The sequence below is a fragment of the Lupinus angustifolius genome, chromosome LG11, assembly GCF_001865875.1.
Source record: "Lupinus angustifolius cultivar Tanjil chromosome LG11, LupAngTanjil_v1.0, whole genome shotgun sequence".
In the NCBI taxonomy this organism is placed as follows: Eukaryota; Viridiplantae; Streptophyta; class Magnoliopsida; order Fabales; family Fabaceae; genus Lupinus; species Lupinus angustifolius.
The window spans coordinates 15,741,396-15,767,559 of NC_032019.1; the positions used below are offsets into that span (position 1 = coordinate 15,741,396).

The 26,164-nt window shown below is 33.4% G+C and overlaps 1 protein-coding gene and 1 long non-coding RNA gene across 2 annotated transcripts; one reads left to right on the plus strand and one right to left on the minus strand.

Annotated features, from left to right (window-relative positions):
• Positions 8,134–11,028, minus strand: LOC109359551 (B3 domain-containing transcription factor VRN1-like). The gene is made up of 5 exons (XM_019604257.1): positions 10,913–11,028; positions 9,841–10,297; positions 9,624–9,730; positions 9,066–9,330; positions 8,134–8,526 (listed from the first exon to the last, which is right to left on the minus strand). Exons 1-5 carry the CDS (start codon positions 10,988–10,990, stop codon positions 8,495–8,497), a joined length of 939 nt encoding a protein of 312 aa, XP_019459802.1. The 5' UTR covers positions 10,991–11,028; the 3' UTR covers positions 8,134–8,494.
• LOC109360065 lies at positions 17,409–19,401 on the plus strand. Its single transcript, XR_002109101.1, has 3 exons — positions 17,409–17,912; positions 18,005–19,297; positions 19,379–19,401. It is a non-coding gene; the product is annotated as an uncharacterized LOC109360065 (long non-coding RNA).

The window sequence follows — 26,164 nt, forward strand, 5'->3', positions numbered from 1 at the left end:
GGCAGAATACCTTCTTCAAAGTATCCTGAAGAAGATTATATCACACTCACAGATAATGGTGAATCTCAATACTTCTCAGAAGTTATGTAGGCATTTGATAAAGAAGAGTGGATTAAATCCATGTAAGATAAGATGAACTCGTTACATGAGAACCACACTTATGATCTGGTGGAGTTTCCCAAAGGAAGAAAAGCCTTGAAAAATAAATGGGTTTATAGGCTTAAAGTTGAAGAAAGAAGCTCGAGACTAAGGTACAAAGCTTAGATTTTTGTGAAAGGATGCAATCAGAAGAAATGAGTTGATTTTTGATGAGATATTCTCACCAGTGGTGAAGTATTCCTTCATAAGGGTAGCATTAGGTCTAGCAGCTAGCCTAGACTTAAAAGTTGAACAACTTGATGTCAAAACAACTTACAAGGAGACATCAAAGAAGAAATCTATATGGAGCAACCAGAAGGTTATGAAAAACCAGTGATGTAAACCAAGGGGGAACCTATGATTTGTGGATGACAATCTTACAAGTAGGCGAGCCACTTGGAGTTCACATTCGTGGAAGGAAATTATGATAGTTTTTAGTTATTATTTTAATAAATTGAGATTTTATTCTCACGGGTAGTCTTAGGATTTATTTTAGTCTTAAGATTTATTTTAATTATTGTCTAAGTCTTTATTTTATTTTCACTAAAATCATATAACATGGGGGTTGAAAATGTATTTTATTTCCTTGTAACATGGTCCAACAATGGCCAAGAAATTAAGTACTAGGAGACCATGTGGAATCATCATAGTAATTAAGTAAGGAGATAATAATGGTAAGTCAAGTTCAAATTGGTGTGGAGGAAGACTAATAAGGCAAGTTTTTATCAACTCAGTCAGCCTAGAAAAACTTAGCACATATCAAGAAGGATTTGAAAGTCAATGATCATTCCAAATTCGGTTCAAGCTCATCAAATCTTATTCAAGCCATTAAAGACAAGGATCATGCAAGAAAGGCAACTAATCAAGTCTCATTTAAGGCAATCAAATCAAGAGATTAATTCAACAATTATGAACTTTCCTTTTCAAGACCAAATCCGTCATAATCAATTTAGCCAAGCAAGAGATAAAACACAATCAATTTGTCAATTTCAAATAGTCACATGGCTGAATGCATCAAGGGGATTTTGGCAAACACATGGCCAAATCAAATGAGCCATTAAACTCCAACTAAAAACCATTTAATTACATGCTTTAATTAGGATTTCAAATTTCAAATTAGGCATAGTCAATTCATAATTTCCCTATTTATGTATTCCTTTCATGATGAATGAATCAAGTTGAATTTTGTTTGGATTAACTCCTCTTTAGTTGAGCTTTGCTCCTAACTTAGAACTTATGAAGGATCCATCCTTGTGGCGTTCATAGGCTTATCACCATTTGTGTGGCGCCTTAACCTTGTTCTTATCAAGGATCCTTCCTTGATGCGAACCTCTTTAGCTTATCAAGCTACTTTGCTTGTGGCACCTCCATCTTCATCCTTTTCCATTTTCTTTTATCCAACACAAACACATAAAAATTCATAAACCAAAAATAAACACCAATTCAGCCCAAACACTAATTTCATACACATTTCACCTATAATCTTACAAAAAATGTGGACATTCATATAAAAGTGTTATTTCGCGAGTCAACTTTAGTTTCAAGCAAGAACGCTCGGCAAACAAAGCTAACCACCCCTGGAGGTTTGCATCAAGTGGTTTCAGAGCCACTTCTTGCTTGAAAGGTCTAAGTCATGTCGCATGGTAAATCTTTCTTGGTGAGGAAACTTTTGGAAAATCATGTTATGGAATATAAGGCCAACCAAAGGGACAACATATTTCATTCTAGATGTTTGGTCCAAGGTAGGGTATGCTTATTTCAAATTGATAGTGGTAGTTGTACCAACATTGTTAGTTCAAGATTAGTCTCAAAGCTAAATCTTGTGACTAGACCATATCCAACTCCTTAGCGGCTTCAATGGTTAAGTGGGGTTGGGGAAATAAATGTCAATGAACAAGTTGAAGTTCCCTTTTCTATAGGGAAGTATGAAAATGTGATTCTTTGTGATGTTGCTCATATGGAGGTCAGCCATATACTTTTGGGTTGCCCATGACAATTTGATAAAAGAACCACGTATGATTGTTTTTCAAACAAGTTCACATTTTTACACAAGAACTGAAAGGTGATCTCCATTATCTCCTAAGCAAGTAAATGAGGACCAAAAGAGAGTGTGAAAAAAGATGTGAAAATAAAAGTGAAGAGAAGTTTAAAATGGAAGAAAAAATAAGTGTGGAAAAAAAGTGTGCAAATGAGAGTGAGGGGAAGATTGAGGAGGAGGAAAAAAAATCATTAGGGTGATGGAGAGAACAAAAAAAAATTAGAAAAAAAAGTGGGGTTGATGATGTTTTGATTTCAAAACAAGTCTTGAACCTACCACATTGTGGGTAATTTTTATTTACTAACCCCTCTAATGTAGGTCTTTTGTCAATCTTTGTTAAGCAATTTTTTTAGGAAATTTATAAATTCTTTTCCAAGGAAAAACCACCTGATCCTCCACCTTTAAGAGATATTTATTTTTACATTACCTCCAATGGATATCTTTCAATGGGTGATGTTTATGTGCTGCGGGGAAAATTCTATGATGAATATTCAACTTCTATAGTGAAAAGTAGATTTTCTAAAAATCAATTTTTACCAATAAAGGAAGCCATTAAAACTTATCATGTTGTTGCTGAATTATTCATTATGGGTATAACCCATGATGAATATGTGGAGAGTTAGTTCCAACAATTCAAAAAGGTGGTCTTTGATCCAGGAGATGATGGTGCCTCAAATTTGAGGACAAATTCTTTTCAAGAAGGAGGGTATGATGTAAATCAATGGGGGCAACCAATGATTTGTGGAGGACAATCTTACAAGTAGGCGAGCCACTTGGAGTTCACAATTTTGGAAGGAAATTATAATAATTTTTAGTTATTATTTTAATAAGTTGAGATTTTATTCTCACGGGTGGTCTTAGGATTTATTTTAATTATTGTCTAAGTCTTTATTTTATTTTCACTAAAATCATGTAACATGGGGGTTGAAAATGTATTTTATTTCCTTGTAACATGGTCCAACAGTTGCCAAGAAATTAAGTACTAGGAGACCATGTGGAATCATCATAGTAATTGAGCAAGGAGATAGTAATGGTAAGTCAAGTTCAAATTGGCGTGGAGGAAGACTAATAAGACAAGTTTTTATCAACTCAATCAGCCTAGAAAAACTTAGCACATATCAAGAAGGATTTTAAAGTCAATGATCATTCCAAATTCGGTTCAAGCTCATCAAATCTTATTCAAGACAAGGATCATGCAAGAAAGGCAACTAATCAAGTGTCATTCAAGGCAATCAAATCAAGAGATTAATTCAACAATTATGAACTTTCATTTTCAAGACCAAATCTGTCATAATCAATTCAGGCAAGCAAGAGATAAGGCACAATCAATTTGTTAATTTCAAATAGTCACTTGGCTGAATGCATCATGGGGATTTCGGCAAACACATGGTCAAATCAAATCAACCATTAAACTCCAACTAAAAACCATTTAATTACATGTTTTAATTAGGATTTCAAATTTGGCATAGTCAATTCAGAATTTCCCTATTTATGTATTCCTTTCATGATTAGTGAATCAAGTTGAATTTTGTTTGGATTAACTCCTCTTTAGTTGAGCTTTGCTCCTAACTTAGAACTTATGAAGGATCCATCCTTGTGGCGTTCATAGGCTTATCACCATTTGTGTGGCGCCTTAACCTTGTTCTTATCAAGGATCCTTCCTTGATGCGAACCTCTTTAGCTTATCAAGCTACTTTGCTTGTGGCACCTCCATCTTCATCCTCCCCTTCATTCTTATCCATTTTCTTTTATCCAAACATAAAAATAAAAATGCAAAAATATATACCGATTGTGCCTTAGGTTAAACCATACACATTCATATACTTTTCCTCCCATATTTATCATAAAATCGTGACACAAATCGTGGCCATTATATAAAAGTGTTCTTTCGTGAATCAAATTAAGTTTTAGGCAAGAGCGATCGGCCAAAACGAAAACTATCCCCTAGAGGTTCGCATCAAGGAAGGATCCTTGATAAGAACAAGGTTAAGGCGCCACACCAATGGTGATAAGCCTATGAATGCCACAAGGATGGATCCTTGATAAGTTCTAAGTGTAGGAGCAAAGCTCAACTAAAGAGGGGTTAATCCAAACAAAATTCAACTTGATTCATTCATCATGAAATGAATACATAAATAGGGAAATTCTGAATTGACTATGCCTAATTTGAAATCCTAATTAAAACATGTAATTAAATGATTTTTAGTTGGAGTTTAATGGCTGATTTGATTTGGCCATGTGTTCGCCAAAATCCCCTTGATGTATTCAGCCATGTGACTATTTGAAATTGACAAATTGATTGTGTCTTATCTCTTACTTGGCTAAATTGATTATGACGGATTTGGTCTTGAAAATGAAAGTTCATAATTGTTGAATTTATCTCTTGATTTGATTGCCTTAAATGAGACTTGATTAGTTGCCTTTCTTACATGATCCTTGTCTTGAATGGCTTGAATAAGATTTGATGAGCTTGAACCGAATTTGGAATGATCATTGACTTTCAAATCCTTCTTGATATGTGCTAAGTTTTTCTAGGCTGACTGGGTTGATAAGAACTTGCCTTATTAGTCTTCCTCCACGCCAATTTGAACTTGACTTACCATTTTTATCTCCTTGCTTAATTACTATAATAATTTCATATGGTCTCCTAATACTTAATTTCTTGGCCACTATTAGACTATGTTACAAGGAAATAAAACACATTTTCAACCCATATGTTACATGATTTTAGTGAAAATAAAATAAAGACTTAGACAATAATTAAAATAAATCCTAAGACCACCCGTGAGAATAAAATCTCAACTTATTAAAATAATAACTAAAAATTATTATAATTTTCTTCCAAAAATGTGAACTCCAAGTGGCTCGCCTGCTTGTAAGATTGTCCTCCACAAATCATTGATTGCCCCCTTGGTTTACATCAACCAGGCAAGGAACACTTAGTGTGTCGTCTGAATAAGAGTGTATATGGTCTGAAACAAGCCCCAAGATAGTGGTACAAGATGTTTGAATCCTTCATGACCAAATACAGTTTCAAGAAGACAACTGGTGGTCATTCTGTATTCATTAAAATGTATGAAGATGAAAACTTTATTATTCTCCTCTTATATGTTGATGATATGTTAATCATTGGATGTGACAAGACCAAGATTGCTAGTTTGAAGAATGTTTTAAGCAAGTCTTTTGCTGTGAAAGACTTGAGTCCTGCAAAGCGGATGCTTGGAATAAGGATAATAAGAGATCGTTCTAAGAAGTTGTTATAACTATCACAAGAGAAGTACATTGAGAAAGTTCTCAAGAGATTCAACATGGATAAGGCAAAGTCTGTTAGTGTTCCACTTACTGGACATTTCAAGTTAACAACAATGTAATGTCCAACTAGTGATGAAGAAAGAAATGAGCATAATGCCTTATTCCTCTGTGGTTGGAAGCCTCATGTATGCTATGATTTGTACAATCCCAGATATTGCCCACACAGTTGGATTTGTGACTCGGTTCTTGTCCAATCCCGACAAAGAGTATTGGAATGAAGTAAAGTGGATATTGAGATATATGAGGGGAACTACCAAAAGATGTTTATGCTTTGGTAATGAAGATCCTATATTAGTTGGATACACAGATGCTGACATGGCTGGAGATGTAGATTCCAAAAAATCTAAATCAACTTATCTAACTACTTTTGTAGGTGGAGCTGTATCTTGACAATCCATATTACAAAGATATGTTGCATTATCAACAAATGAAGCATAATATATTGCAACATCTGAAGCTAACAAGGAGATAAAATATATGAAAAATATATTGCATGAGTTAGGTCATGCTCAAGATAGATATGTTTTGCACTATGATAACCAAAGTGCAATTCACCTAGCTAAGAATCCTACGTTTCATTATCGGACAAAGCACATTGATTATCATTATCATTGGATATGAAATGCTTTGGAGGATGGTGAGTTGCAGCTAGAGAAAATTCATACAGATGACAACTAGTCCGACATGATGACCAAGACAGTTTCACTCAAGAAGCTAACAGATTGTTGTAGAGGTGCAGGACTGGTGATACCCATCAATTAATTCAGGAATGGGGAGATTTGTTGGGAATCCTTCCTAATTGATGTGGAAGCAAGACCAATAAATCTTGGTAGATGAACATTGAGTACTTTCAATGATGGTTATTCCAAAGTTTTGGAATTATTCCTTGACTCTTGAGAATTATGAAGTCTAACTTAGAAAGTTGGAGTAACACTTTTCAAAGTGTCTTGAAAAATATGACAACAATTAATCATTCATTATGTCTTTATGATAGAGCCTTCCTCCCCTTCACTATATATAGGGGACTTGTGAGGAAGAGATACAACAAACAAGTGAGAAAGAACAACATAGAAAGAAAGTGAGAGAGTTTGTATCCATATAATGTGAGATTTGTATTCGTAGTGAGATACTAGAGAAAGTTTGTATTTCCATCATGTTTGGGTGAGATTGAGTGTTATCATCTTTATAAGAGAGAGTTAAATATTGTAATCTTACTTTCTATAGTGGAGATATTTTATGGAGTAGGTCTCGTGGTTGTTTCCTTCTCACATTGAGGAAGTTTTTTCACATTAAAAATTCTTGGTATTATTCTTCTATCCTTTTCTATTCTCTTTATAGAATTGTTGCTTCCGCAAGTGTCTATTTTGCATTACACAGAGAAGTGAAATTGGTTTTTCCCGACAAGTTAGTTCACTTAAGAAACTAAGTGAGTAACTCAGGAAATTATGAAGATAGAATTATATGTGAATTCTTGGATGTTCCATTTTTGAATAAGCGGTTACAATATAAAGGCAATTACATTCATATGAAGAAGCAACTCCTTAATCTAGTCGTTGAAGAGACACGACTCATGCCTTAACCCACGACCATGTTTTCATGGCCTATGATTCAGTATATGGCCGTGGTGTGACTGGCCGATTCATCCATTCTTCAATGCGCATCACCATCCTTGGTTGAAAATCCTATTCTTTTGGGCTGACTTTGATCAAAGTTGTTACAACTTATCACACAACTTCCTTTGCCCTCTTAATCCTTGCACTGGTATTAGTCCCTCTGAGGCTTGAGTTATCCTTATTTATGTCCACACCAAGGACAATGTTGAAGTCCTTTCTTGCAATGATAATGTTCTCATCAAACACTATAAATTCACAACAAAGATTCTAATCAAAAGAAAGCTTCTCATACAATTCCCTTGGAGGCTATATGATACATTAGTGTTAGCATTGATGCTACCCTTGATAGTAACAAAGATAGAGGGAGCATGGGTATTAATCTAGGGAGCACATCTTCTATCTTAAAATATGTGTCACTCTAAGTATCAATTGTTTCTCATTGGTCAAAAAATATAAAGTTAATATATATTTAATTATTATTTTAATTTTCTAACCAATAAAAAACAAGTGGTACATAAAGTGATACACATTTTGTGACAGAAGATGTGACTCCGTTAATGGAAATGATGGTGTCAACACATTTCTATGTTGCTGTTCAGTCAGTGCACAACGTACAAAAAATTCTGGTATCCATGAAGCAATAGCATTGGTAGAAGGCATAAAGTTGGCTAAATATAAGTGGTGGCATAAAATTGTGATATGAAATGCTTAGTGTATCTACAAATAAACATCAATGGATCTCTCTGAATTTGGTGCTTTCATATCTGTAGTCCTTAGCTTACCCAATAAGTCAAATTCTTTCCTTTTCCTCTATACATATTCTTAGGTAAGGAAATAATATTACACAAAGATTAGCCAGACAGTATCTATAATGAGAGTGGCTATTGTAGATTTAAGATTAAATCACAGTATTTTATAGGTGTGGTATATTTTTCTAAGTATTTTGGTCTAACCACGTGTTCTCCACAAGAGAAAAACATGTTAGAGTCATGAACATTCACATATAGTGGGGATATATTTCTAAGTTAAACATGCATAACACTATAACAGTATTAGAGGAAAGGCTCTTCAAATAAAAGGAGTATCTTTGTAAATTCATCAATCCCAGACTGGATAACTTGGATTTAGTTTAGCAGAATCCCAAAGTTGAATTAATTTAATCAGTTGGACAAAAACACTATTGATTTCACATTAAAAATGCAAAACTTTGCTAGCTGCCTCTTGACAATGAAACTTGGAACACAAGATTCTCTTGATCTATTGTCTTATAGCAGCAAGTATCACCCTTTTAAAGTTACAATCTCTCACAAAATCAAGCCAACCTACAGAGAATTTCGCAGAGGAATAATGTCGATATTAGAGCATTTTTATGGTCACGATCTGTTCTCCAATCTCAAGGTTGCAACTCCTGACCAAGTCTATAGTCTGCAGATAACATAAATTTATTAGTTCATGAATTGCATATGATTTTAGTCCATAGACATGATTTTCATGGATCATACTGCAAAATGAAATGAAGTATTATGCCTGAAGTAGAAGGTGAACCCATTCTACATCATACATCTTCTGTTAGCTTAGTAATGAGAAGAAAGAAGCAATGTTGTGTTTCCATTAAAGAAGGGAAAGAGGCGAACTTACAAATTTTGCATTGGAAAATGTTGTGTTTCACATATTGAAAAGTAATGAATTTGATTTTGGAGCATGAACTTATTCTATTTGTATTCCTTAAAGAACCTTTGGGGTCTGTTTGTAAGTTTGGATTTGAATGGAAAGAAAACGAAAGAGAAGGATTCAGAGCCATAAAATATACTTGTTATAATTCAGAGCCATAAAATATACTTGTGATATGACTCACGAGCCTTCCATTTCCCTTCTTTTTCCTCTTGGACACTACCCGTACACAGACCTTAAGGACCTACTAATAGCACCTAACAACAAATTTGTATGGTAAGTAAATGAATTACCTTCAGCAAAGAGAGTACTGTGATGTTCTCGTAGCCTAAAAATAACAACTTGGAAAGAAATTCCTTCACGCTTGTCTAGCACAAAAGCACAAACATCACCCAATTTCAAATTATTGTCCTGGGAAAATGTCCTCCAACCTTCACAAAGCAATGCTTGTTTATAGGAAGAAAACTTTATCCTGACATCCCAACTTCTCTCCTTAACCGAAAGAGTAGCATTTCCACCCTTGTTGCGCAGATGTTCCAAAAAATCTTTTGGTATGTTCTGTTTTAATTGGTTTGATCAGAAAATTCTTAGTCCCAGAACTAAGAACAAATTAAAACAAGATAATGCAATCAATGTTTAAACATGCGGTCTGCTTTCACCACTGCATTTTACAAAAACTGCAATACAGTCGCAATTGTGAACACAAAGAGTTTTGATTTTAAGCGTAATCTAAATCTTAACGTTGCGACTTAATCGCTGTCACTGAGCCAAATTTAAAATCTTGGAAGCAAAATTTTGACAGGCAATGCATAAATAAATAATGAATGTCATTAAACTGAAAATATTGTTACCAGAAGATCTTTCTCAGTGTATGTTCTCTGACATTTACATAAGAAAAAGTGATTCTCAGATCTGAAAGTATTCTTCACTTTATCAAGTAGAGCTTTGCTCATATCATCTACAAATTTTGAATAACCAAGAACACATTATAAAGTAATCACTAAACACATCTTCAACAATGACCCAGAAAAGGAAAAAGAAAAAACACAACTTTGTTCTTATTCTTACCAATATCAAAACCTGACGGGGCTTTCTTCACATCATTCTTCATTTCAGCATAGCATTCCGGCTCTTCCTTAATGCTTGTTTTTATCTTCTTACAAGATTGAGAAGTGGATGAATACTTTTGCCTTTTACCATCAACAACAATTTCCAAAGAACAATCACTCTCATCAACCTCTTCAACTTTTTTATCATTACCTATAGATGAAGGGTACTTTATTTCTAAGGCACTTTTACCAAACACTATAACTTTAAACTGAGATTTTTCTTCATACTGAAACATTAGAAACTGTGCTGCATCCAAAGACAAGTATTCTGCAAATTCTTTCCAACCATTTAGAAACCAAACATCACCATCACGTTTGATCCAATAAACTTTCCATTCAGTGAGGTTTGGAAGCATTAGAGAAACTGGGTTTCTCATTCCTTTCCAATATTTCTTCACAAAACTTTTGGGGACCCTCTGTCACAAACTTCTTGTCAATTACCATGGAATATTTCTAACAAATAACAATATCAAATAGCAAGAAATGAAAATGAACTTTGAACTTCATTCAAACCAAGTACCTTGAAGAATAATACATAAACCAAAAAAACTATGCATGATTAATATCTTTGTCATTTGGTTTATCCTTTAGCCTATCAATAGATTAACTAAAATCAACTGCAAGACATTGGTCTAGTATCTCTAGGAAGATCAATGTGTTGGTTCGATGGTTGAGAAGACAGTCTCACACTCGAAAGGTATTAGTTTATTACCAAAAAAATGATGAGTATAAATTTTTTTTTATAACTAAAACTAACAAAGAGTTAGTCTAATAGTGTAAGGACCCATGAATACTCACACGAGACAGACAGTCATAACAGACACACTTATTGAAAAGAGCAGACTAGAAGTCAAGCGTGACTAATTCCTTAAGCAATGGTAAAGCATACCTTCGTTAGACCATAGAAGAAACTAAAATATTTAAGATTATAAGAAGAACCCATAATCTGATTTTTTTCAATGATTAATAATGTATCAAAAAAAATTCGGCTTTGAATTTTTTAATGTATTTAAAGACAAAGTTGAACTTACCAGGTCTCCATTGCGAAGGTTACTTTCAAGAATAACCTTGAAAAAGTGGATGTTCTGGTCAACTCTTTGAGAAGTCATAGTTCTAAGGATTAAGCTAAGTGCATTCCTCAAAGTAGAGATTTTTTTGGTAGAAAAAATGTGCAGGCGTTGCTTAAATGCGAATGAATTTGTCTAGAAAACGTGAATACAAATTGCTGAGAAGTTGGTACCTAAACGTCAAAGATTTGAGGACAAATAGGATCTCAAACCCCGTTTTTCACTACATATTTGTTATTGAGTAAAGATATATTATCTACCAAAACCTCCTATAAATCTTTAGTATATCACGAGAAAACGTCACATCTCAATTCTAAAAATAATCATTAATAAATTTTGTGATATATATTACTTTTATTATAGAATGATTTACAAGAGAATATATTATTTTAAGTTCATAAATTATCATTAATCAAAGTAGGATTGATTTGTTTTTAGCATGGTCAAGAACGATATAGGTTAACTCTCGAACATATCCTTCCAACCTATAATTTCTCCTATTTCTTGTTTGGATATCTCCACAATCCCGCTTTCTTTGGTCGGTCTCTCTCATACTTCATCAATTAGTTATTTATGCTTTGGGTACTTGTTATTTATGCCCAATTTTTGGGATATTTATGCCTTAATTTACCTCAATTACTATTTCTTTCGGTATAAAAAACATTATTCACAATCATATAAGCAAATTTTTTTTTTGTATTATTGACATATGGATCATTAACTCACTTAAATATTAACATGTGTCTCTTCTATTTTCTTCTCATCTTTTCACTTAAATGTTGCACAAATTATTATTAGAGATAAAGTATCTCCTCATTTCATGAGAGTGATAACTTATCTTTTTCAATCAATAAAAGTATGACTTTGTTTTAGAAAATATTTTTGTATAAAATTATTAAATAAGACACATGTCATGATTTTATTGGTTTGGGAAGATAACTTATCTCCTTAGAGTAGGAGCTAAATTATTCTCTTATTATTAAGATAAAAATAGATGAGCCAAATGTCCACATTTAATTAGTTTAAGGAGATAAAGTTATCTCCTCACACTCGAAAATATTTTATTCTCTATTTAATAACTCTATACTCCAAATTTAAAAACATTATTATATCTAATTAACCATTAACAAAGAAGATTCACTAAAACACACAAATAAGTGTTATGTTTTATTTAATAATAAAGAATGTCTCACTCCACACATTATTCAAAACATCATTGATAAACATATGTTTTATGTTTTAATGGTAATAAAATCACAAAAATAAGTTTACAATTCAATTAAAAATTAAGATTTTCCTAGAAATTAAGTTAATAAATGACAAACATAACTATAAATAAGTTGAAAATATTTGATTTTTTATCTCAAAATGATATCGTTTTTTATAACGATTCTATGAATAATTTTCTAAATACAACCGATGATAACTACAATGTATGCCTCTCCAACTTCTTTTACTTCCTAAATCATGTTTCCTATGATAGAGACTCACTCTGTGGTTATTTGTCTTTTCCAAATAATTTGAAGGGGAAGAATATTTGCCTCTTTTTGAGGAGATGATGGCATCGACCATTGGACACAGATCAACTGTCCCCAACTCTATCCCCATTTCATGTCCCAACAAATTAAAAGTGACACTTAGATAAAATAAAAAACATAAAAATAATAACTAACAATTTTATATTATTGAGAGTAATGTTATTGGACATGGATAATGAGATATATGTTTTTTGGAATAGAAGATCTCAGTTCTTTACCATTCCCATTGACAAAGATTGTTGAGCCGGGAATGAGATCTTCAGCCCAAAATCATCATGTCCTCAAATCCCTAGTCAATCAATATTCTTCAAATAATATAAAAATATTAATTTGTGTTTTAAATTTATTTTCTTTGTGGCATTTTTTCTTTAGACCGGACAAGATTGAGATATTAATGGGAACAAATGATCCCTATCTATTATATCATTGGTCTAGTGGGATAGAGATCGTGTATCCCCAATGGTGTCTCATTCCTCATTTCAAACCAATCACATATTGACACGTGAATAAAAGAAAAAATTTAAATACAAAAACTAATATAAAGTAGTGTACACACATAATTTTGACTAGAGGTAATTCATTTTTAAAAATAATAATATGTTGATGAGTAAATAAGGTTTAAAGTAAGGTCTAGGCAAGAAAAAATTTAAAAAGGAATTGGGCCCCTTTGGCCCACTTAGATTAGGGTTGGAAACCCTAGTCTTAATCCCCATATGTAGTCTTATTTTTAGAAACAAAGAGAGGATTCAAATTTTCAAAAAATAAAAAAAGGCAAACGTGGCTAAAAACCTAATCCTAATATAGCAACACTCAACAACATACTAATCTAGGGAGAAAAGGTGATAAACCAGGAGAGAAAGCAAAAGAATACATCATGTTTTCATTTCTACAATTTCATAAGATTTCGTTCTCTTCTCTTGAACATTTTTTTATACGTTTATCAATGTATGTTAATGAACTTGTCATAGAGAAGAGTATTTGACTTTCTATTTTTTGGTTTGTCGGCACTATAAAGGGTGGATTGTGACCACCCAACACGGTTGTTGGACACAATTGTACCCTTCAAGCAACAGTCGTAGTGCTGGTGCCACATAGAAACGGAACCAAGTGGTAGCCATGGACAATCACATGTCTCCGACATCACCATCATCTGGATTGCGCTGTCCATGGGTGTTTTCGCCAACCAGTGGCTGAAATGGGTGCCAAAATCATTACCCATGGTTAAGTCTAGCGGTCAAGCCGCTACTGCCAATGGCCAAGCCGCCGCTAGCGGTTCAATAGCCCATGCAATGAGGGGTGGGGGTGCCACCTTGCAACCCTAACCCTATTTCTTTTTATTTTACTTTTATATTTCTTGTTTTTTTATTATCATTATTTAGCATTATGTTTTTATTCTTTTTCTTTATGCTATTTATAATTTTAATTTTTTATTTCACTTTATTTCCATTTATCTTAGTTGGTTGTTTAATATATATATATATATATATATATATATATACTTATGTATGTATGCGTATATGTATATAAAAAAAATATGCAAAGTTTATTTTAATAAAAAAAGTCTCATGATTGAATAAGGTAACTCATTATAGGGTTTATGACTTGTCGCATTATCTTATGTTATTAACATTTCAAGTAATTTATAAAAACAATATGAGGTAGCCTACTATATGTATTGTGTCATGTCGTATTACCTTATGTTGTTAATATTTCAAATGATTTTTAAAAGCAATGTGGGCTATTCCACTATAGCGTTTTTGCATTGTCGCGTTACCTTATGTCATAAATATTTCAAATAATTTAAAAAAATAATGTAAGGTAAGCCACTATAGGCCTTGCGCCTACTCGCGTTTTTGTTAATATTTCCAATAATTTTAAAAAACAATACGAGGTAGCCCACAATAAGTCTTGTGTCTTGTCATATTACCTTATGTTGTTAATATTTCAAATATTTTTAAAAGTAATATGAGGTAGCCCACTATAAGTCGTGTGCCTTGTCACCTTATCTTATGTTGTTAATATTTCTAATAATTTTTAAAAATCATGTGAGGTAGCTCACTATTGGCATTGTGCCTTATCGCGTTACCTTATGTTGTTAATATTTTAAATAACTTTTAAAAGCAATATGAGGTTACACACTATAGACCTTGTGTGTTGTCGCGTTACCTTATGTTGTAAATATTTCAAATAATTTTTAAAAGCAATATAATATGAGGTAGTCTACTATAGGCCTTGTACCTTGCTCTGTTATCTTATGTTGTTAATATTTCTGATAATTTTTAAGCCCACTTTATGTTGTTAATATTTCAAATATTTTTTTTAAAATTAATGTGAAGTAGCTCACTATGAGCTTTATGTTTTGTCACGTTACTTTATGTTGTTAATATTTCAAATAATTTTTAAAAGCAATGTGAGGTAGCACATTATATGTCTTGTACCTTGTCGCATTACCTGATGTTGTAAATATTTGAAATAGTTTAAAAAACAAGGTGAGGTAGCCCATTATAGGCATTGTGTTTTATCGCATTACCTTACCTTGTTAAATTTATAAAAAAAAAATCAATGAATCAACCATTTTCTAGAAGAACTACATAACTTTGATTTCTCTATTGCACGTAGAGATATGTAGAAACATGTACTTCCACACACAAAAATAAAAATCTTTTTTTGGTCTTTCTTATGTGGAATAATATAAAGGTAAAATTAATATTTTGAATGAATATTCATATTATTGATCTAGATACTATTTTTTAATGAGCGGTATGAGGTACCTAACATTTTTTTCATCTGTAACCGACTCTCGAACTTAATTTTTCTCTGTGAGCAGATCAATCTTTTTTTAAATTGGTTTTTCATGTTTTTCCTCTAAAAAACATCGACGACGTCTACATTATATTTATTTGCATTTATTCATATCGTGCCTACAAATGCAGGGTAGTGACAAGTATCACTCTATTTGATTTGAGACAGAGAGTAAAACATCATTTAAGACATGTGATCTATGTTTGTGCAATGGACACTTATCTTGCGTATGGTAGACTAGACGATAAGCCATGAGCTCTCATGGAACCAGCTGAAAAGAGGCATTTTCATGATATAGAAATCCACAATGGGAAGCTTTATGTTGTGATATCAGGTACATCAATTGAATCTATAATGGTCTATGACTTTCAGCTCGGTGAAGACTATAGTGGCTAGGGATGACAAAAAAACTCGTACACGCGGGTACCCGCGGGTAAAATCCGCACAGGTACGCACGAGTCACTAACGAGTACCTGTGGGTTTTACAAATGCGTTTTAAAAAATACTCGTAGTATAAACGGGCGGGCACGGGTATTGTATTACCCGTGCTCGCGGGTACCCGCTATATTTGTAATTACAATATTATCCTTACTTTTAAAAAACATACCCTAAAATCACACCTCACAAAATTCATACAGGTTTTCCAAAACTCCTTAAACCCTTCCCTATTTCCCATTCCAGTGGTTGTTCCATCAAATCCATATTTCCCCTTCTCATTCTAGTTTCCAGCCAACACACAAATACACAGTATCTCCTTCCCTATGAGGCGGCGACAACGACGACGTGAGGCGACAACGATACAACAAGGTGTGTTTCTCTCTTAGATACACCTTGGTTCTGCTTATGATTTATTTTCATGGCAATTATTTGTGGTAGGGTTTGTTTGACGTGTAAGAATGAGACAACATATAACATATGTGTTCTATATCTATTCTATATTTGGTCTATTTTGGTTCCACTAAAAAGTTAGAATGAAAGAGAACAAGACAAAGCATCCTGTTCCATTCTGTTTTGTTCATGTGTATAGAGATGTGAACAGTATTTTCCTTTGGCTTTATTTATGTGGTGAAGCAGTACATATTCCTAGGCAGGTGGTGTATTGGGTTTTAGGGGAAAATGGCTTTCAAGTATAGTAATTTAATTAGAGACATCTAGACTATCAATTATGAAGGGGTTTTCAGTTATAGCCGCATAGTGGTCATTATGGAATGGTGCGGTGCAATGTGGTTGTCACAGCTGGGATGCTGCGGCCATATCAGATGCAATAAAGTTTTTTAGTTTTTAGACATTTCATCTTCTCCAAGCTGTGTTAAAGGGAAATAGCTGTAATTGTTTTTTTCTTTAAAAAATGGGGTGAGAAAACATGCAGAAGCTTGAAATTTTACTTGGTTTACTAACAAAATGCTGGAAAAATTGCTTAGGAATACTAACAAAATGCTGGAAAAATTGATATGAATATATGATCCCCGCAAGTTCACAATATACTTCATAATAACTTCATAATCCCTACAACACGGGTGCCGTATCTGTAACTTTTTGTTTTCTTCGATATTAAATTTGTTGACTGATTTTCCTGAAGAAGTACAGTTTATAAGAAAAGCAGGTCAGTTTATATAACTTGGGTGATGCAAGTATTAGTATATATGCTTAACTGTGGTAGTTAATACTAACTAGTTATATGCTTAATCTGTGTGTTGATAGAAAGGAATCCCCTTATTCCTCACTTCAATTTATTTCCTTCTATATGACATATATATGTTTCAATTTATTTCCTTTTATATGACATATGCATGTTTCAATTTATTTTTTTTAGTTTTTTAAACCTTTTATAATATGACAATACTAACCATGTATTTTAACTTCAATTCTTAAGGTTACAAACACAATACTTATACAATGTTAGAATCTAACGTTGCAGTATGTCTACCGAACAAGCCTCTATTGGACAAATCAAGTTCTTAATACCTATAATGTAAGTGAATCAAACTCAGCTCCAATGAATGTAGATGCTCCTCCAACTCAAGATGAAACTCATTGCTCAAGTCCAATTGATGTTGAAGAAGCTCGACCAAAACAATTATCATCTATTTGGAATCATTTTGTACGACATAGGGTAGATGGAAAGCGACTTGCAATTATTGTGGCAAACGACTCTTGGGAGATCCAAGTCAAGGAATAAAACACTTGCACTATCACTTTAAAAGTTGTATACATCCATCAAATTCAGATATAAAGCAAGCATTTCTCAAAACTACAAAAAAAGGTAGTGAATTAGTGTTGGTTGGTTCTTATGCATTCAATCAAGATGTTGCAAGACGCACACTTACAAGGATGATAATTTTTCATGAGTACCCTATGTCCATGGTGGATCACATCTTATTTAAGGAGTTTTGTGGTGCATTGCAACCTTTATTTAAACGAATTTCTTGCAATACAATGAAGTGTGATATCGTAAGGATGTATAAAGAAGAGAAACTAAAAACCATGACTTTCATTTCAAAGAATCAAAGTCGGTTTGCAATTACAACCGATATGTGGACTGCTAGTAATCAAAATAAAGGCTATATGGCTGTCACAACACACTTTATTGATGATTCGTGGGTTCTACAAAGTCGACTTGTGAGGTATTAATACTAAAATTTATTACCATTTTCATAATATTTGTTATTTTTATATTGTTTGGTGACATTGTTGTTCTAATTTCGTTAAATGTTAGGTTCATATATGTGCCTGCTCCTCATACTAGTGAAGTTCTTAGTGATTGCTTGTATGAATGCCTATTGGATTGGAACCTAGATAAGAAGTTGTCTACTTTGACTGTTGATAATTGCACTACAAATGACCGAATGATTGAGTTCATGTTGTCTAAGATTTCGCCTAGATCATTTATTTTGGGTGGGCAGTTGTTTCACATGCGTTGTTTTGCTCACATATTGAATTTAATTATGAAGGATGGGTTGTCAATTATCTCTAGTGCAATAGAAAGGGTTAGAGATAGTGTTAGCTTTTGGTCTGCAACGCCAAAAAGAGAGGAACAATTTGAGGAGACGTGTGAACAATTAAACATCTGATATGATAGAAAGTTAGAACTTGATTGTAAAACTAGGTGGAACTCTACATTCTTGATGCTCCATGTTGCACTACTATATAGAGATGTCTTTCAAAGATTGTCACAAAGAGAAAATCTATATAAAACATTGCCAAGTGAAGATGATTGCGAGATTTCTAATGAAATTTGTCAAAAGTTGAAGTTATTTTATAATGTGACGTTAGTGTTTTTTTGTACTTTGTATCCAACCGCAAATGTCTTTTTCCCAAAAATTTGTGAAATTAAATTGGCATTACTTGATTGGCTTCAATCTCCTAATATTGTTATTCACCAAATGGCTGAAGCAATGTATGTCAAATTTGAAAAGTATTGGGGGTGATATAGGTGCTTTGATGGCTATTGGTACTGTTTTAGATCCTAGATATAAACTATGTTTCTTAGAGTTTTTTTATCCCATAATTTATGGACAAGAACATGGTTATGAAATGAGCAAGGTCAAAACTATTTGTGAAGATTTGGTGAAAGAATATGAGATTAAAATGAAGGGTAAGGATAGTGCTTTTTCATGTTCAAGTCAAAGTCAAACTCTAAATTTAATAGATGTTGGGGCAGATGGAGTGAATGTTGATTGGAGGGCAAAATATTAAAGTTTTGTTTATGAACAAAATTTTGCTACAGCACACCGTAGGTCAGAATTAGACATATATTTAGAGTATGGAGTATTGCCCGATCAAGGAGGAGAGTTTGACATCTTAGCTTGGTGGAAGGTAAATGGGATAAAATATCCAACCTTGCAAAGAATTGCAAGAGACTTACTAGCAATTCCTATATCCATTGTTGCTTCAGAATCTTCATTTAGTACTGGAGGCTGAATTCTTACTCCTCATCGTAGTAGATTGCGTCCAGATACTGTAGATGCATTGATGTGTCTCCAAGATTGGCTAAGAGGTGACATGTAAGGTAATAATGTATATACTTTTAATTACATATTTTTATAGATTCATTATATAAATCTTGAATGAAGTTATTATATTTTTGCAGGTTCTTCAAATTCAAAACTAGACGTCATTGAATGTGGTATAATATTGGAAGATTTTGATGTGAGTAACATTGTTATTTTTTATTTAAAATGGCTTAAAATTAGTAATGAGTCAGTCTTGATTTTAATTTATTTTATTTTATAGGATCCAACTAGCCAAAGGAGTGGTATTGAAGAGAATGATGTCATTCATTGAAGATGATTTGGAAACTACAGTCATGAATATATTTTCATGAATTTTCATTTTGTTGAAGACTTAACATTTTGAAAGTAGTTTAAATTTAAAATATTATTTGAACAATTGAATTTTCATTAGTACTTTTCAATATTGGAAAGAGTTGTTGAATTTTAATTATTGACTTTGTATGCGAAGAAAAATATATAATTTATCTTGTACCACTATAACACATCTCTGCATCAATGAGCTATTTTTAATATAGTAGTACAACACCATTGTATATGCAAAAAACTGTCACATATTGCAAAGAAAATATACATAATATAAGTTGGAAATTATAACATAAGAAACCCGCGGGTACCGTTGTACTCGTGGGTACCCAGAAAGGCCCGCAAAAAACCCGCACGGGTATGGGGGGTACGGGTATCATTTTCATATTTCAAAACGGGTAGCGGGTAGTTATTACCCGTGCCCGTTGCCATCCCTAATAGTGGCCGCAAAGTACATAAGCTAGTGGTGCATGAAGGATTTCTTCAAAGAAATTGCATCTATTTTCCCTTTCCCAATTGTTGTCTATCTGATTTCTCTCACTTAACGATTGGAATATTCAGTTTAGATGACAAAAACATTAAAATTTTAAAGAATAAATTACACTGAATGAAATTACATAAATCATCTGGACCTTTTTAAAACATACACAAGTTAACCCTAATTATATATATATATAATGTACTAACTCCACCTGTAAGAGATAAGTGTAATTTCTTAAATAAAAAATAATAACGAGTGTAATTAAGTCAAACAAGATATGGTATATTGTGAAGACAAGTCCAAATAATATAAGAGACAATGTCTATTCATTATTTTGGTTAGTCCAAATATGATATATTGTGAAGACAAATCCAAATACTATAATAGAGGATGTTCAAAATTTGAATTTGTCTTCATAATATACCATATTTTATTTGACTTAATTACACTTGCCACTATTTTTGTTTATGAAATTACAATTATCTCTCTTATAAAGATTCACACATCAGAGAATCCAGCAGATATACTTACCAAGCCACTTCCGAATACCAAGTTCCAACTTTGCTTGGACTTGGTTGGTCTCTACAGCACTTGAGTGCCCTTCGGGGCATTATTTGGCGATGAGCAACTTATCAAATTCGAGCCAAGGTGGAGATTGTTAGATGCCTCTCATTACTATGCCTTAAAAGAATTTTATGACAATTTTATGGCTCTCTTTAAGGGCATTTTATGTCACTTTTATGGCTTTGTTTCCAAGCATCCAATGCTTGGAATCCAAGATACCAAGACTTTGCTTGCCTATAAAAGGACACATATAGAGAGCTTCAAAATCATCTTCACAACACACAACATCTCTTTCATTTACACATATATTGTGAGTGCATTCTTGGTGAGAATTCTTGTTCCATTTGAGAGAGTATTTGTGAGAAAAATATTGTCATTTGTCCTCATCATTATAAGAGGATTTCTTGTACTCTTCTTTTTTACATAGTGGAATTTTGCTCTTGATCGCCCGTGGTTTTTTTCCTCTCACACTGAGGGGTTTTTCCACGTTAAATCTTGTGTGTTATTTTCTTTATCCTTTACTTGCTTCTCTTTTGTTCTCAATTGATTCAATCCTGTGCTTCCGCATTGTGCTCTAACCTTAACAAGTGGAATCAGAGCTCTTACTAAATTGAGAATTTCAAAATGTCTGCAAAATTTGACATTGAGAAGTTTGATGGCAAAATTAGCTTTTCTATTTGGCGAGTCCAAATGAGGGCCGTTCTTATCCAGAGCGGATTAAAGAAAGCTTTAGATGGGAAGTCAAAGAAACCAGTTTCCATGACCGATGATCAATGGGACGAGTTGGATGAAAAGGCGCTTTCAACAATTCAACTTTGTTTGTCGAAGGAGGTTCTTCGTGAGGTTGCCAATGAAGAAACCGCTGCGGCTTTGTGGCTGAAGTTAGAAACTTTATACATGACCAAGAGCCTCGCAAACAAGCTTCGTCTCAAAGAACGGTTATACACCATTCGTATGGTTGAAGGTACTCCTATTCAAACTCATCTTGATGAGTTTAATTCTATTATTATGGATATGCAAAATATTGATATTAATATTGAAGATGAAGACAAAGCTGTTTTGTTGGTTGTCTCTTTACCTTCTACCTATAAGCACTTCAAAGAAATCATGTTGTATGGAAATAATGATACCTTATCCTTTGAAGATGTTAAATCTAATTTATTGTCCAAAGAAAAATTTGATCTTGAAGTTAATTCTGTGGACAAGGGTGAGGGCTTAAGTGTTCGAGGTAGAACTCAAGAAAAAGGGAGTACCAATTATAAAAAGTTCAGATCCAAATCCAGAGGTCGCAAATCCAACAAAACTTGTCGCTATTGCAAGAAACCGGGGCATGACATTCCTGATTGTTTTATCTTAAAGAAAAAACAAGAAAAACAAGATAAGGGAAAATTTCAACAATCCTCTGAAGCTGCTAATATTGAAGCCAATTCTGACGGTGATATTCTTTTATCTGTTGTCTCTTATAATAATAGGAGTAAAACAGAATGGATTCTTGATTCTGGATGTACTTTTCATATGTGTCCTTATAAGGACTTATTCACCACTTTTGAACATGTTGACAGTGGTGTTGTTTTGATGGGCAATGATACCCAATGCAAAGTTGCAGGAATAGGTACTATTCAGATCAAGGCTCATGACGGTGTTGTCAGAACCTTGGCTAATGTCCGCTATATTCCAGATTTGAAGCGGAACTTAATTTCTCTTGGCACCCTAGAGTCTCTCGGGTGTAGGTATTCAGCTGAAGGTGGAGTTCTAAAGGTATTGAAAGGTGCTATGGTATTATTGAAAGCTAACCGGATTGGTAGTTTATATGTCTTGCAAGGTTCTGTTGTGACAGGTTCAACAGCTGTATCTTCTTCAATGCATGATAATGACATTACCAAATTATGGCACATGCGCCTGGGCCATATGAGTGAAAAAGGTATGCACCTTCTAAGCAAACAAGGTCATCTTGGTAAACATGGCATTGGTAAATTGGATTTTTGTAAACATTGTGTTTTTGGGAAACAGAAAAAGGTTAGTTTCTCCACTGCAACTCACCGTACCAAAGGTATTCTTGATTATATTCATTCTGACCTTTGGGGGCCTTCTAAATTTCCTTCTCATGGAGGATGTCGCTATATGATGACCATCATTGATGATTTTTCTCGCAAAGTTTGGGTTTATTTTCTGCAGCATAAAAATGAGACTTTCTCCACTTTCAAGAAGTGGAAAACTCTTGTTGAAACCCAGACAGGGAAGAAAGTGAAGAAGCTTAGAACAGACAATGGATTAGAGTTCTGCAATGGTGATTTTAATGAGTTCTGCACAAAAAATGGTATTGCTAGACACAAAACTATTCCAAGAAATCCTCAACAAAATGGTGTTGCAGAACGGATGAACAGGACTCTACTTGAGAGAGTTCGTTGTATGCTCTCAAATGCTGGGTTATGGCATCGGCGTGAATTTTGGGCTGAAGCAGCATCTACTGCTTGTTACCTGGTTAATCGTTCTCCACATTCAGCACTTGATTTCAAAATCCCAGAAGAAATTTGGTCAGGTAATCCTGTTGATTATTCTAACTTAAGAATCTTTGGATGTCCTGCTTATGCACATGTTAATGATGGTAAATTAGCTCCAAGAGCTGTTGAGTGCATATTTCTTGGTTATGCATCTGAGTCTAAAGGATATCGCTTATGGTATTCTGATGCAAAGTCACGGAAATTAATTCTTAGCAGAGATGTGACTTTTAATGAGGATGCTTTTTTATCTTTTGGAAAACAATCTATTGTGTCTTCTTCTACTAGTACATGTAATCTGCAGGGTACTAGCGAGAAGGTGGAGTTGATAGTGAAACATACAGTTCCTAATGTTGATAATCCATCTTCCTCTACATATCAATCTAGCATTGATGATCATTATGTTGATTGTGATGACAGTACAACTTCTCCTATTCATCAGCAAGAAGATGATTATTGTATTGCTCGAGACAGAACCAGAAGACTAATTAAAAGGCCAGCTAGATACACTGATGGTGATAATTTAATTGCTTATGCATTGTCAGTTGCACAAGAGGTAAATGATGATGTTGAACCTGCCAGCTATACAGAAGCTGTTTCTTGTGTTGATTCGTCACAGTGGCTAGTGGCTATGAATGAAGAGATTGAAAGTCTTCATAAGAATGGTACTTGGGCTTTGACAGAGCTTCCCGAAGGCAAACGACCATTACGATGTAAATGGATCTATAAGAAGAAAGACGGTATTCCCGGGGTTGAAGATCCAAGATGCAAAGCACGACTAGTTGTTAAAGGTTTTAATCAAAAGGAAGGTATTGACTTTAATGAGATATTCTCACCTGTTGTTCGTCATACTTCTATACGTGTTTTGCTTGCTTTTGTTGCTTTATTTGATTTGGAGTTGGAGCAACTTGATGTAAAGACAGCTTTTCTACATGGAGAGCTGGAAGAAGAAATTTACATGGAACAACCTGAAGGATTTATTGTTCCTGATAAGGAGCATCTTGTCTGTCGATTGAAGAAATCATTATATGGCCTTAAGCAAGCTCCCAGACAATGGTACATGAGGTTTGATTCTTTTATGATTGGGCAAGGTTATTGCAGGAGTCAATTTGATGACTGTATTTATTTCCAGAAATTTCCAAATGAATCATTCATATACTTGTTACTGTATGTTGATGATATGCTAATTCCTTCACGTGACAAGTCTTTGATTCGAAAATTGAAAATTCAACTCAATAATGAGTTTGAGATGAAAGAATTAGGTGCAGCCAAGAAAATTCTTGGTATGGAGATTCACAGGGATCGTCAAGCTGGTAAATTGTTTTTATCCCAAGAGAAATATATTGAAAGAGTGCTTGAAAGGTTTAATATGAATAATTGTAAACCTGTTTCTACTCCACTTGCTGCACATTTCAAGTTATCTTTAGATCTTTGCCCACATACAGAGGAAGAGATGGAGCGTATGTCACATATTCCTTATGCTAGTGCAGTTGGTAGTCTTATGTATGCTATGGTGTGCACTAGACCTGATTTAGCATATGCTGTTAGCATGGTAAGTCGATATATGCATAATCCTGGAAAGGATCATTGGAGTGCTGTAAAATGGATTTTTCGGTATCTAAAAGGTACTTCTGGTATTGGCTTGGTATTTGACTGAAACAAGGCTACAACTGATGACGTCGTAGGTTATGTTGATTCGGATTATGGTGGCAAAAAAACTATTATTCTATCATTTATATCTATTAGTTTTATTTTAGTCAAAGATTATTAATACAAGAATAATGAATAATGAATAATATAGTAATAACATACAAAATTATTGGGCATAAATAATTAAATAGTAAACTTGTTGTTAAAACTGTTTCATACCGGCCAATTCAACCGGAAAATCAATAAATTGGTCTCAATACTGATATGGTACAATAATTATACCAGTCATGTAATCATACCGGTCAAAACTGTCTAAAGTCGGTCAAAACTGGTTATATCAGTCGGTTTTCAATATAACCGTACCGGTCATACTGACCAGTTTTTATTTAAAATTATTTTTTAATGAAATTAAAAATATATATTAGTTTTTTATGATTTTTCAACATTAATGTTAATATATTATGTATGTATATCTAATTTCGCCTGTATACGGTTAACGAACCACCGGTTGAACCACTATACCACTATACTAATATCCTAAATGATTTTGTTAGATGCCTCTCATTACTATGCCTTAAAAGAATTTTATGACAATTTTATGCTCTCTTTAAGGGCATTTTATGTCACTTTTATGGCTTTGTTTCCAAGCATCCAATGCTTCATATCCAAGATACCAAGACTTTGCTTGCCTATAAAAGGACACATATAGAGAGCTTCAAAATCATCTTCACAACCAACATCTCTTTCATTTACACATATATTGTGAGTGCATTCTTGGTCCATTTGAGAGAGTATTTGTGAGAAAAAATATTGGTATTTGTCCTCATCATTATAAGAGGATTTCTTGTACTATTCTTTTTTACATAGTGGAATTTTGCTCTTGATCGCCCGTGGTTTTTTTCCTCTCACACTGAGGGGTTTTTCCACGTTAAATCTTGTGTGTTATTTTCTTTATCCTTTACTTGCTTCTCTTTTGTTCTCAATCGATTCAATCCTGTGCTTCCGCATTGTGCTCTATCCTTAACAGTGTTAGTGTAATTTACTCAAATTTAAAAGAATGAAAGTGATTTAATTATAATAGAGGATGTTCAAAATTTGAATTTGTCTTCCTAATATACCATATTTTGTTTGACTTTTGCCACTATTTTTGTTTACGAAATTACAATTATCTCTTATAGAGGCAATTTATGTAGGTTTTAAAAATGTGTGAATGATTCATATAATTTCACTAAAACTTTAAGGTGTCAGTGTAATTTACTCAAATTTAAAAGAATGAAAGTGATTTAATTATAATAGAGGATGTTCAAAATTTGAATTTGTCTTCATAATATACCATATTTTGTTTGACTTAATTACACTTCCCACTA

What these genes read in the sequence shown, in the direction of transcription:
- LOC109359551 (XM_019604257.1), bottom strand. Translation starts at nt 10,990, where the DNA reads ATGACTTCTCAAAGAGTTGACCAGAACATCCACTTTTTCAAGGTTATT. An exon ending in CCCGTCAGGTTTTGATATTG is followed by an intron (nt 9,731 to 9,840) that starts GTAAGAATAAGA and finishes CAAAATTTGTAG; the next exon opens with ATGATATGAGCAAAGCTCTA. An exon ending in CAGTACTCTCTTTGCTGAAG is followed by an intron (nt 8,527 to 9,065) that starts GTAATTCATTTA and finishes TGTTATCTGCAG; the next exon opens with ACTATAGACTTGGTCAGGAG.